The sequence below is a fragment of the Salvelinus alpinus genome, chromosome 1 (genome assembly GCF_045679555.1).
Source record: "Salvelinus alpinus chromosome 1, SLU_Salpinus.1, whole genome shotgun sequence".
Lineage (NCBI taxonomy): Eukaryota > Metazoa > Chordata > Actinopteri > Salmoniformes > Salmonidae > Salvelinus > Salvelinus alpinus.
Window position 1 is genome coordinate 92,324,590 of NC_092086.1, and position 17,786 is coordinate 92,342,375.

General features: G+C 40.5%; 1 protein-coding gene across 2 annotated transcripts in view; it reads right to left on the minus strand.

Annotated features, from left to right (window-relative positions):
* LOC139534564 (transcriptional regulator ATRX-like) overlaps positions 1-14,689 on the minus strand; it is a 39,347-nt gene extending 24,658 nt beyond the window's left edge. For both annotated transcript variants that reach the window (XM_071333805.1, XM_071333795.1), the window contains exons 1-14: positions 14,485-14,689; positions 13,868-13,977; positions 13,715-13,770; positions 13,557-13,609; positions 13,304-13,431; positions 13,055-13,171; positions 12,859-12,968; positions 12,636-12,703; positions 10,686-12,517; positions 10,489-10,555; positions 5,382-5,533; positions 4,927-5,091; positions 4,692-4,809; positions 4,448-4,553 (exon numbers count right to left, since the gene is read on the minus strand). In XM_071333805.1, the coding sequence (XP_071189906.1) occupies positions 4,448-4,553; positions 4,692-4,809; positions 4,927-5,091; positions 5,382-5,533; positions 10,489-10,555; positions 10,686-12,517; positions 12,636-12,703; positions 12,859-12,968; positions 13,055-13,171; positions 13,304-13,431; positions 13,557-13,609; positions 13,715-13,770; positions 13,868-13,977; positions 14,485-14,504 (3,102 nt within the window). In that variant the 5' untranslated portion in view covers positions 14,505-14,689. The remainder of the gene's footprint in view (positions 1-4,447; positions 4,554-4,691; positions 4,810-4,926; positions 5,092-5,381; positions 5,534-10,488; positions 10,556-10,685; positions 12,518-12,635; positions 12,704-12,858; positions 12,969-13,054; positions 13,172-13,303; positions 13,432-13,556; positions 13,610-13,714; positions 13,771-13,867; positions 13,978-14,484) is intronic.
* Positions 14,690-17,786: the final 3,097 nt, after the last annotated feature.

Below are 17,786 nucleotides of genomic sequence, written 5' to 3' on the forward strand. Positions count from 1 at the left end.
CATTGTTTAATTGCTAAATTGTAATTATTTTGCCATTATGGGTTATTTATTGCCTTACCTCCCTTATCTTACCTCATTTGCACACACTGTATATAGACTTTTTCTATTGTGTTATTGACTGTATGTTTGTTAATTCCATGTGTAACTCTGTGTTGTTTTGCTTTGCTTTATCTTGGCCAGGTCGCAGTTGTAAATGAGAACTTGTTCTTAACTAGCCTACCTGGTTAAATAAAGATGAAATTAAATTTTTTTAAATAAACTTGAACTCTGTGAAGCATTTATTTGGGCTGCAATTTCTGATGCTGGTAACTCTAATTAACTTATCCTCTGCAGCAGAGGTAACTCTGGGGCTTCCTTTCCTGTGGCGGTCATCATGAGAGCCAGTTTCGTCAAAGCGCTAGATGGTTTTTGCAACTGCACTTGAAGAAACTCTCAAAGTTCTTGACATTTTCCGGATTGACTGACCTTCATGTCTTAAAGTAATGATGGCCTGTCATTTCGCCTTGCTTATTTGAGCTGTTCTTGCCATATAATGGACTTGGTCTTCTACCAAATAGGGCTATCTTTTTTATGATATATGATTATACTGATTGGCTCAAACGTATTAAGAATGAAAGAAATTCTGCAAATGAACTTTTAACAAGACACACCTGTCAATTGAAATACATTCCAGGTGACTACCTCATGAAGCTGGTTGAACGAATGCCAAGAGTGTGCAAAGCTATCATCAAGACAAATGGTGGCCCAGCCAGAGCCTGGACATGAACCCGGTCGAATATCTCTGGAGACACCTGAAAATAGCTGTGCCGCAACGCTCCCCATCCAACCTGACAGAGCTTGAGGATTTGCAGAGAGGAATGGGAGAAACTCCCCAAATGCAGGTGTGCCAAGCTTCTAGGGTCATACCCAAGAAGACTCAAGGCTGTAATCGCTACCAAAGGTGATTCAACGGTGTACTGAGTAAAGGGTCTGAATAATTATGTAAATTTGATATCATTTAAAAAAAAAAATGTAATACATTTGCTAAAAATCTGTATTTGCTTTGTAATTATGGGGTATTGTGTGTAGATTGATGAGGGAAAAAACGATTTAATCCATTTTAAAATAAGGCTGTAACGTAACAAAATGTGGAAAAAGTCATGGGGTCTGAGTACTTTCCGAATGCACTGTATGAAGATTAGCTTAAGTTACTAGGTAAAGGGACTTAGCTGCCACTCCAAAATGAGTTGTACTGCCTCAATGCCTTCCTAGACACAATTTCTGTGCTCAGGGTGGCAGGAAGACTTCGTCTCATCTCTTCCTAACTCAGTCAAACACCCTACAATCATTCCCAAGGAACACCACATCACGAAAATTATAATTGCTCACTACCATGGAAACGGTGAAACACCAGGGTAAAAGGCCTCACACCATTAATGAGATCAGGTCAAATGACTACTGGATCCCAGGTATTAATCGGGCCGTAGCACCTCATCTTTGCCAAAGTGTGACTTAGAAAGCTCAGGAGACCCACAGAAGAGCAAAATATGGCTGATCTCCCTCCAGAGTGCATGGACTCATCACCTCTCTTTACATACTGTGGTATGGATTGTTTTGGCCTATTTATCATTAAGCAAGGACGAAGAGTGCACAAAAGGTATGGTCTTCTCTTCACCCGATTTTGCTCTCGTGCCGTTCATATTGAAATGTTGGATGACATGTCAACAGATGACTTCATTAATGGTCTGTGTTGCTTCAAAGCCATATGTGGTGCAGTTCGTTAGATTAAATGTGACCAAGGAAGCAACTTAGTGGGAGCCAAAAATGAACTGAAGGAAGCACTCAACAGTGTGACTTCAGCATGAATGCTCCCCCATTCAAGTCACGTGGGCAGCGTCTGGGAGTGACATATCAGGACAGTGAGAGGTGTCCTTAGCGCCACACTCTCTTCTGGTAGACTAGATGATTCTTCTCTACGAACCTTTTTCTACAAAGCAATGGCAATTGTAAACAATCGCCCACTCACAGTTCACATCCTCAATGATCCAAACAGTCTTGAGCCACTCACCCCTAATCATCTACTTACTATGAAATCTACCACAGCTCTACCTCCTCCAGGCATGTTCATGAGGGAGGACATGTACGCTCGGAAAAGGTGGCGGCATGTTCATTATCTAGCAGAATAGTTTTGGAGCCGCTGGCGAAAAGAGTATCTAGCCAACATCGCCATCAGGCAGCGCTGGCACACCCCGAAGAGAAACCTAAGAGAATCGGTGACATAGTGATGATGATAGACAATGATCTTCCTAGGAATGAGTGGCGTTTGGATAGAGTTTCAGAGACTACTGTTGATAAAGATGGACTAGTAAAGAGAGTCAAAATATGTGTTGGTGATCGGATGTTAGACAAGACAGGCAAGCGTCTCACCAAGCTGTCAGTGTTCGAACGCCCAGTTCAGAAGCTGGTCTTGTTGCTGGAGACTGGTATCTAACCATAATCTCGTACTTTTTAATGGTTTGTACTATGATTCCATACCTTTATGATACCCTATTTATGGTCATAAGTCATTTAAAGTACAGAAATAATTTGTGCTTTGTGTATACCATGTAAATTGCTCCAAATCACTCATGATTTGGTGGGAGTGTAAATGAAACCCTAAAAACAAGTGTCAGACCACAATGTAAATTGGACAGTGCAGTTAAATTAACAAGAATTTAAGCTTTCTGCCAATATCAGATATGTCCATGTCCTGGGAAATTTTCGAGTTACTTACAACCTCACGCTAATCCGCTAATTACATTAGCTCAACTGTCCCGTGGACGGGACACCGATCCATAAATACATTTTTAAAATAAACATTTTGACAGCATGTTTTTTGCCTGTTTTACGCGCAAAGGGTACATGGCAAATGGGCGTGAGAGAAAAAGGAAAATTACTTTTTTTGTTCAAGCGTCCAAGAAACAACGTCAAACAACGTCAAACAGAGAACAAGGTATTTACTGTCTTTCAATATTGGTCTTGTTTCAGAAATCTTTCTAATTCTTTACAGATATTTGTATTGTAACTGATTTTCTGAAGTATGCTAGGAATATAACGTTATTAGCTGTAGCCTAGCTCCACTGTTGGTACTGGCTAATATTAGTTAATCTTGCACCACATTAAAACCTCTCTGGGATATGTGGGACGGTAGTGTCCCACCTGGCCAACATCCAGTGAAAATGCAGAGCGCCAAATTCAAATAAATTACTATAAAAAGTAAACTTTCATGAAATCACACATTCAATATACCAAATTAAAGCTACACTTGTTGTGAATCCAGCCAACGTGTCAGATTTCAAAAATGCTTTACGGCGAAAGCAAACAATGCTATTATCTGAGGATAGCAACCAAGCAAACAAACACAGACCATCATATTTCAACCCCCCCGGCTCGACACAAAACGCAGAAATAAAGATATAATTCATGCCTTACCTTTGACGAGCTTCTTCTGTTGGCACTCCAATATGTCCCATAAACATCACAAATGGTCCTTTTGTTCGATTAATTCCGTCGATATATATCCAAAATGTCCATTTATTTGGCGCATTTGATCCAGAAAAACACCGGTTCCAACTTGCACAACGTGACTACAAAATATCTCAAAAGTTATCTGTAAGCTTTGTCCAAACATTTCAAACTACTTTTGTAATACAACTTTAGGTATTTTTAACGTCAATAATCGATCAAATTGAAGACGGGATGATCTGTGTTCAATACCGGAGGAAAACAATGTGTAGCATGCTTTCTGGTCACGCGCCTCTAACAAACAGTCCACTTCACTGGAGCCTTATTCTGAACATGGCTACTTCTTCATTTCTCAAAGGAAAAACCTCAACCAATTTCTAAAGACTGTTGACATCCAGTGGAAGCGATAGGAACTGCAGGAAGGTCCCTTAGAAATCTGGATTCCCAATGAAAACCCATTGAAAAGAGTGACCTCAACAACAAAAAAATCTGAATGGTTTGTCCTCGGGGTTTTGCCTGCCAAATAAGTTCTGTTATAGTCACAGACATGATTCAAACAGTTTTAGAAACTTCAGAGTGTTTTCTATTCAATACTAATAATACTATGCATATATTAGCATCTGGGACTGAGTAAGAGGGAGTTTACTCTGGGCACGCTTTTCACCCAAACGTAAAAATGCTGCCCCCTATCCACAAGAAGTTTTAACAAGCTATTAGCACGTAATCAACTATTTGGGTAGAAATTCTCATGCATATTGATGCATTTCATGTACGAAGCATGCCAATGTAAAGTTGTGTAAAAGTGTATTGTTTGTGCACTGTATTGTAAGAGCATTTTTGGTTTGTTTCTCCATCAGCTCTTACGGTGTTTATGGAAATGGTACCGCATTAAACTTTCATGAACCATCAGCTTGAGAGTTGACCATTCATTCAGCTGGGGATGCGACAACTAGTGATTGGTTACCTTATCGACACTGGAGTCAGACAGCACAATATATGAGGGTTGCTGCTTCTTCTGTAGATAACTACGGACTGATTCCCTCTCGACTCTAGAGGTAGATGATGTAGAGCTAAGGAGACAAAAGAGCAGAAAGTTACTTCACTGATGCACATGTAATGCACATGTAATGAAAGAAATGCACATGTAATGAAAGAAAATTAGGTTTCCTTCCTGGTTAGCAGCACTGACCAATGAGGAGTCTTCTTACCTTTTGAGCATCTGTTCATTGCCCTCGTTCTCCGATTGGCTCAGCTCTTCACTCATACCAGACTCTTCCTGCTGTGATTGGCTATCATCATCACTACTCTGGTTATCCAATTTCTCACCTGAGGCGATGGAAGAAAGCAGAGAATGAGTTTACTGTGGGTAAAAGAGCCACTCCAACACTAGGGCACTGATGGTATCCAATCATAGTAGTACCACAGAACCCATCCCATACAAACCTTTGGTTCTTCTAGACTTCCTGACTTTCTGCTCAATCCCATTTTCTTCAGCGGTTTTCTGATCAATTGGATTTCCATTGTCAAGGCTGAGCTTGTGGCGTAGCAGACGATGTCTGTGACGTGTTTTACTGGACTCAGAGTCAGAGGTCAAACTGGAAGTCTCCCCTGCAGCAGAAACAACATGGTATATTGTCAGGAGGACATCATATTACTATAGTGAATGTCAATGCAACCTGTACACTAACACACAGTAACACAGGGTGATGGTTTAGATCATCACAACAATAATGGACCTACTTTAAAATGTTCAGTTACTAAGCAACAGGTGATGTCAGATAAGTATTTCAGCCTAATGTCAAAAAAATTGCCTTATTCAAAGCAACACTAAATTGAGCTTATTGCTGCATCTCAAAATAAACTTGAAATTGTAGCGGCGGTATGGAGGGATCACCCACCATTCTCATCGGAGCTTTCATCTTTCCCATCTTCTTGCTCCTTCTCTTCCCTGTCAGACTCATCATCATGTGATGACTCCACGTCTGAAGAGAAATCCTCCCCCGATGAGTAGTTGGCTTTGATTTGGGCCAAGAGCATTTTCTTAGCGATTCTTTCAGAAGCAAGGGAGAGAGGGAAAGGGACCGGGGGATCATTTTAATGATCATCACATCAAATCCATCAAGCACTGCTTAATAATAGGTTTATTCTCTAAAGGAACTTGTCTTTATATAGGAAATGTATACAGGATTTATATAGGATTTCACCTTAAACGTAATATTACCAGGAGATACATTTATTCGAGAATTAATGAAAATAACAAGGTAATGTTAGCTATTCTAATATCACTTTGCAGTCCCCCACCTGTAAACAGCCAACAATATAGTTTAAGTGACTATGAGAGGGGAAAGGCCATCGCATTAAGTAGTTGAACGTTTTCTTTACTGATGTGAATACACTAGATGACCAAAAGTATGTGGACACCTGCTCATCAAACATTTTATTCCAAAATCATGGGCATTAATATGGAGTTGGTCCCCCTTTGCTGTTATAACAGCCTCCAATCTTCTCGGGAAGGCTTTCCACTAGATGTTGGAATATTGCTGCAGGGACTTGCTTCCATTCAGCCAAGAGCATTAGTGAGCTTGGGCGATTAGGCCTGGCTCGCAGTTGGCATTCCAATTCATCCCAAAGGTGTTCAATGGGGTTGAGGTCAGGGCTCTGTCCAGGCCAGTCAAATTCTTCCACAACAATTTCGACAAACCAATTCTGTATTGACCTCGCGTTGTGCATGGGGGCATTGTCATGCTGAAACAGGAACAGGCCTTCCCCAAACTGCTGCCACAAAGTCAGAATCGTCTAGAATGTCATTGTATGCTTTGGCGTTAAGATTTATCTCCGCTGGAACTAAGGGGTCTAGCCAGAATGATGAAAAAGATCCCCAGACCATCATTCCTCCCCTACTGAACTTTACAGTTGGCACTATGCATTCGGGAAGGTAACGTTCACCTTGCATCCGCCAAACCCAGATTCGTCATTCGGACTGCCAGATAGTGAAGCGTGATTCATCACTCCAGAGAACGCGTTTCCAGAGTCCAATGTCAGTGAGCTTTACACCAGTCCAGCCGACGCTTTGCATCGCGCATGATCTTAGGCTTGTGTGCGTCTGCTCAGCAAGACACCCATTTCATGAAACTCCTGACAAACAGTTATTGTGCTGACGTTGCTTCCAGAGGCAGTTTGGAACTCAATAGTGAATGCTGCAATCAAGGACAGACGATTTTAACGTGCTACAGCAATCGGCAGTCCCGTTCTATGAGCTTATATGGCCTACCACTTCACAGCTCAGCCATTGTTGCTCCTAGACGTTTCCACTTTACAATAACAGCACTTACAGTTGACCTGGGCCGCTATAGCAGGGCAGAAATTTTACGAATTGACTTTTTGGAAAGGTATCATCCTATGACAGTGTCACATTGAAAGTCTGAGCTCTTCCGTAAGGCCATTCTACTGCCATTTTTTGGCTATGGAGATTGCACAGCTGTGTGCTAAATTTAATACACCTGTCAGCAACGGGTGGGGCTAAAATAGCCGAATCCACAAATTTTAAGGGGTGTCGACATACTTTTGCATATATAATGTATGCTCTGAGCAAATAGATAGAGCTAAAACACTGTCAAGGACGATTTCACTTCATTTAATTTTGTCTTAATGCAACACATTGAGGAGTCAAAAGTCAGATGACTTAATGACCTTGTAAACAACCCCTCCATAACAAATATCTAAGACTTATCACTCAGAACAAGATGAACAAACCCGGTCCTATATAGAATAAGGAAGACATACGAGACATCATAAAGGGTATTAATTTATTACAACGAATAGTTTCTCTTACAGAGTTCATTCAATTACAAAAGTAAGAACATATCCTTGTTTAATGCATGCTCTACAAGTAACAGGCCTCTACAAGGCTAACACTACAGCACCTCAGAGCTAAAGACAACATAAATGATTAATTTAATTTGAAAATACGTTTTCTAACCACTGTTTTTTTTAGTTGGTACGAAAGAAAGTTTGTAAAGGGTAAAAAAAAAAAAACAGGGTCAAAATGGTTTTGTAGGGCTTTTCCAAGTTCGATACTCTGTGAAATACATGTACGTATCCATTTAGACATGAATATGTTTTGCAGAAAGAATCCTTTTGGCAGATAGTAATAGTTGAACGAAGCCTCTGATGAAGCCTCAGCGAGAAGTACGTGTACATGATGAGGGCCCCATATGAGGCAGTAACAAACAGCAGCGGCCGGCAACAGCCTCGGCCTGGGCCTTACCTCAAGTGTTTAAACTGGGAAGAGAGAAAAATGGAAGAAAAAAAGACACTTCACTACATACTCGTCTCACAGTAATGTTGTAAGGCTGACCTCAAAGGTCAAAGTTGTGGTTGAATAAAATGCATTACAACCACTCTTACAGGACCAGCTTTCAGAGCTGTTGCTTAGGGCATCGAGCTCCTCCAAAGTGAAATGCAATTGCATTTAAACTTTAAATAATTTTAAATGTAGCTAAATGGCCAATAAATGTGGCCTTGCATGCAAAACAGACATGAAAATACTGAAAACATGATTATGGATCGAGTACAATAAACAAAGCATACAAGAAATTCAGCTTGGTGCCTGTGGTAAGAAAAACAAACAGCTCCCAAATACAGTAGAGTAGGTCTAATAATCAGTGTATTTGGTATACTGCTGTTTAGCATCACAAGTCCTCCTTCTCTGCTAAGCCCTCAACCTGTCAGAAGCGATAAATCATATATTTTAAAATTGAATCAAGCAGAATAGATTGTCTTGCCATTCTGTTAAAAGAGAATCGGATTGTCAACGCATCGTATTAGTATGAGAATAGCAGCACGTAAAACAGCCACATCACCACTGGCATATTGCACATGAACGTTATCAATATATCAAAGAAAGAAATCTCCATATGGTAACCATATACCAACAGAATCACCAAATGCTCGCAGAAACTTGTGTGATTTTACAATGACTTAGAGAAATTAGCAAAATCCAGCAGCCACAAGGACAGTGGTGGAAAAAGTACTCAATTGTCATACTGGAGTAAAAAGTAAAGATACCATAACGGAAAATGACTCAAGTAAAGTCACCCAGTAAAAGACTACTTGAGTTAAAGTGGCTTAAAATTGACTTAAGTAGTGGTGGGAAAAATACTTAATTGTCATACTTGAGTAAATGTAGAAGCTATACATCAAATTCCTTATATTATGCAAACTATTTTATTCACAGACAGCCAGGGGCACACTGCAACACTCAGAAATAATTTATAAAACGCAGTATTTGTGTGTTTAGTGAGTTCGCCAGATCAGAGGCAGTAGGGATGACAACCCGTTATATTGATAGGTACGTGAATTTAACTATTTTGCTGTCCTGCCTGAGCATTTGAAATGTACCAAGTACTTTTTGGTGTCCAGGAAAATGTGAGTAAAAATAACCTATTTTCTTTAGGAATGTTGTGGAGTAAAAGTAAAAAAGTTCAAACATAAATAGTACAGATACCCAAGAAAATAAATTAAGTAGTACTTCAAAGTATTTTTACTTAGTTACTTTTACACCACTGTACAAGGGTGCAGTGATGTACAATACTGCCACCCTAAAGAATGCCTGATCATGAGTTGAACATTAGGGTATGTATAATATCATCAGGGTCTGGGTTCTAAATCACAGTCACTTCAGAAATAACATCAAATTCCATGATGACCAATTCCCAGTGAGAGGAACATAATTCACCCCATCTAGTATAATGATACAGATATATCCAGATCTGTAAGTGAAGTCTAAGGGCATTTTCAGGTTTGTATTGTGTACACTTGTGTGGATTGGTGTTGTGGTTTATTAGTTAACCATTTTAGGATATGCTTTGCGAAAAACAAAAACATCACCTTGCTGGCTTGTGTTCATGCATGTAATTTGTACTACCATCAGACTATAGATCAAGAACCGAATCCAGATTCAAATGAGTGTAACTTAACATATTTGGAGCAAATCAAATTATACATTATTTACAAATAATGCAATCAAATCCTTAACATGGCTTAAAATAAGTTTTAATATTCAGTATACAGTTATTTATTTTTGTAAAAATTTTAAAGAACACTGTATGTGGAAGAAATAAGGATGACTTACAGCAGGGGCGTCAAACATACGGTACGCGGGCCGGGAGGGCGTGCAATCCGGCCCGCGGGGGGGGGGGGCGAACTCAATATACCTTAAAATGACTCAAACCAAATCGAAACTGTAAAAATGATAATCAAACAACATTCCTAGTTTCTTGACTGAGTCCAGTTCAATTATAAATCCCAGAAATTACAGCTAGACAGTCAAGGACCATCGCAAATTCCAAAAACGACAGATAGGGAAAAAATAGCACATTTTGACGGCAAAGAAATACCAAAAATATTCTGTGCGGCCTTCTGGACCTTGTTTAAGACTGAATGCGGCACCGGGGGGAAATTAGTTTGACACCCCGGACTTACAAAATTGTTAACCAATGAGAAACTATGAGATAAAATAATTTATTTAATCTGTTTTAATAAGTGTATAATTCTTTTGTGCAAACTGATGCATTAAACAGCATTTTCCCCTCTTAATCGCCTTGGTATGCACGGAGACATGGACTCAACTGATGCCACATTCTGCTAATAGACACGTCACACATAACTTCAAATTAAAGACAAAAAAATGAATTAAAGAATAGGTCATCAACGAAAACAGAGTGGCATAAGTGGCCTATCATTTATAACACAGCCTAAGCAAGGTATGAGGAGGGGTTTCTCCCTGCGCTTGACACGTACCTCTGAACTTAACACTAGAAATTGTATGGGATAGCTGCTGGTTTACTGCAGCTGCGAGTTGGACGAGACCGGTTCGATTGGGACGGGGTCTTGACAACGGAGGAGTCCCCATTATTAGCACTCAACTTAGGGTTCCGTGGCATGACCTTTCTCCTGCGCCTAGGGTGTGTTACAAACGCTATGTCCGTTCGTTCTGAACCATACCTATTTTCTGGATCGTCATCATCTTCTGCTGCCCAAGAAGGCCCAGACTGGGGCTGCTCTTCATCGCCTACAGAGTACAAAAAAAATGAGGTTAGTTCAACATTTGCTACAGGAAATCTACACTGCAAGCTGAAAATTGTTAAAATACAGCTCATGAATTGTCTAAAAAGTACAGAGAAAGTGAGAGACCAGCTCACCGGATGACTGGTGGAAAGCTGCTGCCCCCAGTAAGGCCACCTCCTCAGTGATAGGCTTGATCTTCTGGTCACCACTGTCATCGCTAGACTCAGAGTCCAGGTCCCCCTCTTCTTGACTGGAAGAGGATGGCGTCTGCTTCGTTCTATGCTCAGATTGAGGTGTGCTTTGAGGCTTGGCTGCCTGGGTATTACCCTCCTTGCTGGATGTAGATTCATCCTCTTTCTTGACCTTCCGAGGTCTGCCCCTGGGCCTATGTTGCGGACTATCCTTGCTGGGGGTAGGTTCATCCTCTCTCTTAACCTTCCGAGGCCTCCCCCTGGGCCTGGTCATAGTCTTGATCTCCTTCTGCAGGTCTGGATCGTCACTGGAGGAATCAGAGTCAGAGGAGCGGTCTGGCACCTTGCGTTTGCGGACAACTCTTTCTGGAGAGAGGGGTGTGTTCTTCTTCAGGCCGAAGAGGCATTTCTTGGTCACACTCCGATGGTCTCCATCGTCACTCTCGGCTTCGTCTGAACTGCGCGTCATGGCGGCCCGCTGGAGGACAGCTGGGACCTCATCGGAGTCAGAGTCATCAGTTCCTCTCCCTAGCCCTCCCTCGTCAGCTCCTTGAGGCACTTCAGCATTGGGGCTGGTGTCGGGGTCCGAGTCACTCTCACTGTCCGCACCCGAGGGGGTCGGCTGGGTCTTGCCCTCACCTGGCCTGCGCAAGGGTGTGGTCTTTACCCGAGGTGAGCGTCTATTATCTGGTTCCTCTTCCAGTTCCAGAGATTCGCTTCCTTCAGCAGATTCATACTCCCCCTCTGTTACAAGTTCAATAGATTCACAGTCTCCCTCCCGTTCCTCCACTTTTTCTTTTCTCTCTTCCTCCTCTGCCTCCAACTCCACTTCCACCTCCAACTCTGGGGGGCCAGAGAGTGGCTCTTGTTCAACAGGGGCAGGTGAAATTTGCACCACCAGTTGTTTTGTCACGTTGCAAGCATCTTCTCCAGGCTTTGAGTTTTTCCGCGGCCTGCCTCTACCTCGTCGGGGAATTATCTCTGTGCCAAGGACACCTTTCATTTCAATTGAGGACGAAGGCCTTCCATCATCCATAAAGCCATTTGAGTCTGAATCATTCTCTTCCAAATGTTCAGCTGCAATTTTCTTTAAGTAATGAAGGCCATTCTTATCAGAAATGTCAATTTCCACACAACCCTCTTGTTCTTGTTGAGGTACATCAGTATCATCAAACGTGGGGTTTTCACCACCATTTGGCAAACCCATCTCCCTGAACTCCTCCAAAAGGGCTTCCTCCAGAGCTGTCTGAGACTTCTTCAGACCCTTCAGTACTGACTGGAAAGTCTTCAGGTATTGTAGCTTTAACTCGGTTGTCTGTTTCTGCTGCATGCCACCTTGAATAAACTTCACAAAAGTTGTGTTTACGGTGTTTGTAGAGTCCACCAGGTTTTTAGCCTTTTTGGCCATCTCCTCTGGAATTTGAAGGGTGTTGTAGTTGAACACAACGTGACCATCCATGCCACTATGGTTCCAATGACCCACGGGAATGTTTTGAGAATGCCTTGGATGGGAGTCATAATGTCCAGATTTTCCCTCGCCTCTGCCCCTCTTGCGGTGGTCTGGCCACAAATGCCCCAAGTTGTCAAGGACGTTGTCACAAGCGACGACCAGGTCCAGAAGAGGCTCTGGGCTGCATACGTAGCAGTACCACTTACTCTCCTCATCCAGGATGCCAGACAACTCTTTTCGCCCCAGGTTCCGCAAAATGCATTTCTTACAGAAGGCATTGGGGCAAAAGTCGCAGCAGATCAGGTTTCCCCCCTCTGCACACCATCTGTAAAAAGCAAATATAATAGATTGAAGTAATGATTAACGTAACAACCTGTATGTTTATTAACATCTCAGGATTTGCTTGGAGCATCTTGTTGTATAAGAGAACCACCCCATCGTACCTGCACTGTTCATCCATGCCATCACAATCCTTGCTGATGTCATCACTTGAGTAATACTTGAAACAAGACTGAGAAAATAATAAGACAAGAACATTAGGAATGGAGCCCCTAAAAATGTAGATGAGCTCAACAACATTGTTGGAGAATGCCCATTTTAACCAATGTGATATTAAGCCTATTTATTTAATTGACCCATTCTTTGACAGACCCAGGATCCTCTCACCTTACAAATAAGTACTTTGAGTACTGGATGCTGATAGAAGGAGTCCCTCTGGAAGTGGTTAACTTGCTGGCCACAGGCTGTACAGCTAACAATCTCCAAGTGTTCACCACCTACAAACACACATCAATCATCATTCTGCGGCACACTATTTGAAGGTAAAGGATATGTCTTTTCCTATTTATTAACGAAAGCTCACCTCCACGTCTCCTAGAAAAAGCTCTCTTCAGATTGCCAGATTTTCCGCAACGGAATTCGGGACCTCTGAAGTCATCTCTGACATTTTCCACTGGCTCAGGCCTCACCAGTACAGTGCCTGTGCATAAGACATGTAAAAACACATGAATGAAAGCCAAAGCATTTTCAGTTAATAAATGCATTACATTATTAATTTCCAGTGTTAATATCTTCGTACAGTTTAATTGCAAGCAGTAGTAGAAAAACTAACCTTTAGGTAATCTTGTTACATCAGGATAACCGTTTGAATTGATGATCAAGCCATCATCATCATCATCACTTTCATTTGAAGCACCAGATTCATCCAGTCCACTGTGTTTAATCACAACTGAAGGTTTTCTGTAATACAAGTGACATCCATTAGAGTATGCACATACATCAAAATACTGTGTTTTTATGTTTCCCCATCCATAAACAATGTACATGAACTATCAAATTGTTCAAAATATCAGAAGGAAGCCCACCTCCTGGAACCACATCCAGACTGCTTCAAGGTGTCTGTTGAGGTCTGTTGAGGCTGTATTCAACAAGAACATTTTACAAATATATCTTCTAGATCTGCATCAACACCGAATATTCTTTGGTCTATAACAGCCTAAACTGATACTTCTCATGATAATACCTCAAGAGGGGTTCGGTCTGTTGAGTGTGGCTCCACACAGTCCTTGTTTGTCATACCTGTGAATTAAAATCAGTAGACAATTGTGAGTCACTACTAATATTACTACAAACACCACCATGCCTGAGTTAAAGTTTCACTTATTAAAGTTCTCACCATCAGGACTTTCTGTCACCAGTCTGTTCTCATCATCCTCTGGAGCATGAGCCAAGAATTCATGCAGTTTGGTCACCAACACATCGAGCTTGCTCGTGCCAGGAGGAACGCTAAAAGGAATGAATAGAATGACCAGTAATTAAACAAATGTCCTCAACCATGCGAGTTTCTTTCAACAACCCCCCCCCCCCTCGTTCAAATGACTAACCAAAAAGTGTGTGGATATGATATAGCTATGATGTGGACATATCTGTCCTTGTGCGCATCGGTCCATTTCCTTCAGGCACAGTTATTATCATGATTCAATACTTGACTAGTAATGCATTCCAGATCATTGACAAAACAATTTATTTAGCTAACGTTAGCTAGCTAACGTTCGCTAGTAGCTATCATACTTAAATATCAAACAAAATGCATAACTTTGGGTACAGATGTGGCCATCTTGATGCACGCACTAATTTAATGTAAATGTTACAAGTAGGACTAGCAGCTTGAATGCGAGAACTGACTAACTAGCTACTTTAGGACTATCTGCAGCAAATAAACTAGCTAGTTAGCTATTGCTTGCCCGATTAGCTTGCTCAAGGAGCTGGAGACCTTTGCTATATTAACGTTACCTGAGCATCTCTGAGGACATCTTGAGCTGGTCAAATGCACCTTATGCAAACGGCGCACTATATGGGCTTATTCCCCCCAAAATTTCACAATTACCCTCATTATTGCAAGTAATTTTTTCTCAGATTTCTAACACAATGCCAGACACCGACAGAGGCGCAAGCTAAGCAAAAATGGCGCTGTTTCTCCGATGCCTTCGTCATTGCGACTGCGCAGACTTGAAAATGGGCGCGTTCCAGTCTGTAGGCCTACCACAGAAAGAACAATGAGCTAGTTCTAAAACAATATTTGGGCGTACTGTATCTCGGTATAAAGACTGTAGCTGTGTTCGAATACTCTAACTGTATACTACCTACTATTAGTTAATTTTAGTATACTGTAAACGAAACGTATCATTTCAATTGAGCCTACTATAGTTTCGCCTGTCTACCGGAAGTTGGTTATGTTGCTATGCAACATCTTGCTAGCTTGTTAGTGTAACAAATGACTAGCTAGACATTTTATGATTTTGGGTGTTTCGTAAATTCAATCTGGAGCATTGTCAGATTGTCCGTTTGTACATCCAGAGCCCACACTGGACGCTCTGGCTGAAGAATAGGGTTGAACCGAGTGTTCAACGGCAGTCAAGCACCTAAGCTAACTTGCTAACGTTGGCGAGCTACTTCCAGACACAAATGAGAGAACACCTCACTCTGACCATTTTACTTGCCCTAGCAGAGATGGTTAGGCTGTTTTCATTTCATCCAGAGTGTTGGTGACTGTAACTGTGCTGTTGGCAACAATTTAATTACGCTTTTTTTTGCCAACGTTCACTGACAACGGCCACATTCAACAGTGTTGAGCATTCCTACATTCATCAGATGTGTGCTCTGCACGCTCAGATGAGAGTGCTCTGAAATCGGAGTAGATAGCCAGAATTAACAATGCCCGTTGAGAACGCACAACGACTATAGCACTTAGCTAAGAATGTGAATAATCAAGTCAATTAACATTGGGTAGTTAGTTAATGTACTGCCTGGCAAGTTCGATGTATTAGCCAAATAACGTTAGGTAACTAGCTAACATATCGTAACATACTGCTGTAATGCTATGCGGTTCGTAAGAATATTGTAGCTAACAAATTGTCAGTCATCGTAACTTATTTGAAAAGTCATTACTTTATTACATTGCTCAACATTTTCTTAACATTTGTCATAGTTAGTTTAAGCAATTAATTAGTATCCGCTCTCGTCGAACTTCGCCTGTATATTTTCCACCATTTTCTTCACATCTGAAAACGTTGTGAAGCCACACCCATTTTCTGAAGAATGGCATTATGGGACCTAAAAGCACGGTAATACGTCCACTGCTTGTATACTTCGTATTTTGGCGAATTTAGTACGTCATCCGGGAAATTTTGGCATACTAACTATATCCATACTATGACCTATAAGCATACTATATACTCAATGTACATCAGAAATAGTGTGGTTAGTATGAGGCAGCAGTCCAAACACTTAAGACACCCTATCCCTCAGCCCTCAAATTAAGTTAACACTTCTGATGACGTTTAATTTGTTATTTATTTTTATTTCACCTTTATTTAACCAGATAGGCTAGTTGAGAACAAGTTCTCATTTACAACTGCGACCTGGCCAGGACGTCTGACGAGTATACACTTGCAGGGCGAGGGAAGAAGGACTTTTTAATTTTTTTATTATATATATTTTTATTAACAACAAATCAATACAGGAAGTACATGTGGGAACACAAGTATATATAAATAATATGCAAAGGACAATTGGGCTAGGGGGTACGATATCACATTACACATGGACCTTAAGGGACATACATACACTTATTATTCTAACAGATTTTTTGTTAGTAGAGTATTTAATTGTCTTAAAATACAATTACATTTATTTTTGTAAGGTAAGAAATTGTGGTGTTTTGTTTGTAAATTTACATTCGTGAATATGAAATTTGTCCAAAAGAATAATGAAATTAATTACATAAAAAAATGTCAGCTTATTTATATCGTAGGTAAATAATCCAAGCAGTACATCTCTCCACAATAGTGTAAGATCTTCATAAATGTGTTAAATTATAAATCTACTGATGTCTTGCCACAGTTTTCTTACATGAATACAGTGGCAAAAAAGATGCAACACTGTTTCTGGGTGGTCATTACAAAAGGAACAATTTGAGTTGATGTTTTCCTTAAACTTCTTCATATAGTGGTTGGCAGGATAATATTTATGAATAATTTCAAAGGAAACTTCCTTAATTTTGTTAACAAGTATGTATGCGTGTGGCAACATCCAAACTTTTTCCCAACAGATATTATCAATAAATCCATTCCAATAAGGCATGACATAAGGTATAGATACAACATCCTGCTGAAACAAGGTTGTTGAATGGACCAAAAGAGAAACAAATCTTTCCTACTGATGAGTCAACAAGGTCAATGGAAGGTAGGCTCTGAGGGTCAGGTCTTGACACGTTCCTGAATAATAAAGCAACACCTGAGGGAATGGCATCTAAAACAATTGCATAATCTTTAGGTGTTACAGGGACCTTGTAAAGTGATAAGAATTCCTTATAACTAAGTAAAAGACCCTTTGCATTTATCAGTTGGCTCACCAATAGGATATTATTTCGGAACCAATATTCCAAAAACAAGGAAGTATTTTTATACAATATATCCCTATTATTCCATATATAATATCTGTGTGGTGAAAAATTATGCTTATAAATTAAGGACCATGACAAGAAAACCTGCCGATGAAAAGCAGAAAGTTCCACTGGAACTTTGTCAATATTATAATTGCAAACCAACATGAAGTTAAGGCTACCAAAAGTATAGAAGACATGATGAGGAATAAAATTCCACATAGAAGTGGGTCTTCTTAGGAATTATTTTATCCAATCGATCTTAAAAGTATTATTTAAGGTAGTAAAGTCCAGAAAATTCAGCCCACCATTCTCATAAGTGTTCATTACAACAGTTTTCCGAATGTAATGGGTACGGTTTCTCCACATAAAGTTGAAAAGCATCTGGTCTATCTCCTTGCTTATTTTACCATCACGATATAAAGATAGAGTGCCATATGTTAGTCTAGAGATACCTTCAGCCTTGGTTATTAGGACTATTACTTTATAGATAAGTCCCTCTGTAGCCATTGATTTAGATTCTTCTGTTTTTTTTAATAAGAGGGTTAATATTTAGTAAGCCTCTAGATTTCTGATCCTTTGTAATGGTTATGCCTAAATATGTAAGTTCTTCTTTTACTGGAATACCATATGTGAAGGTGTCACACAATCT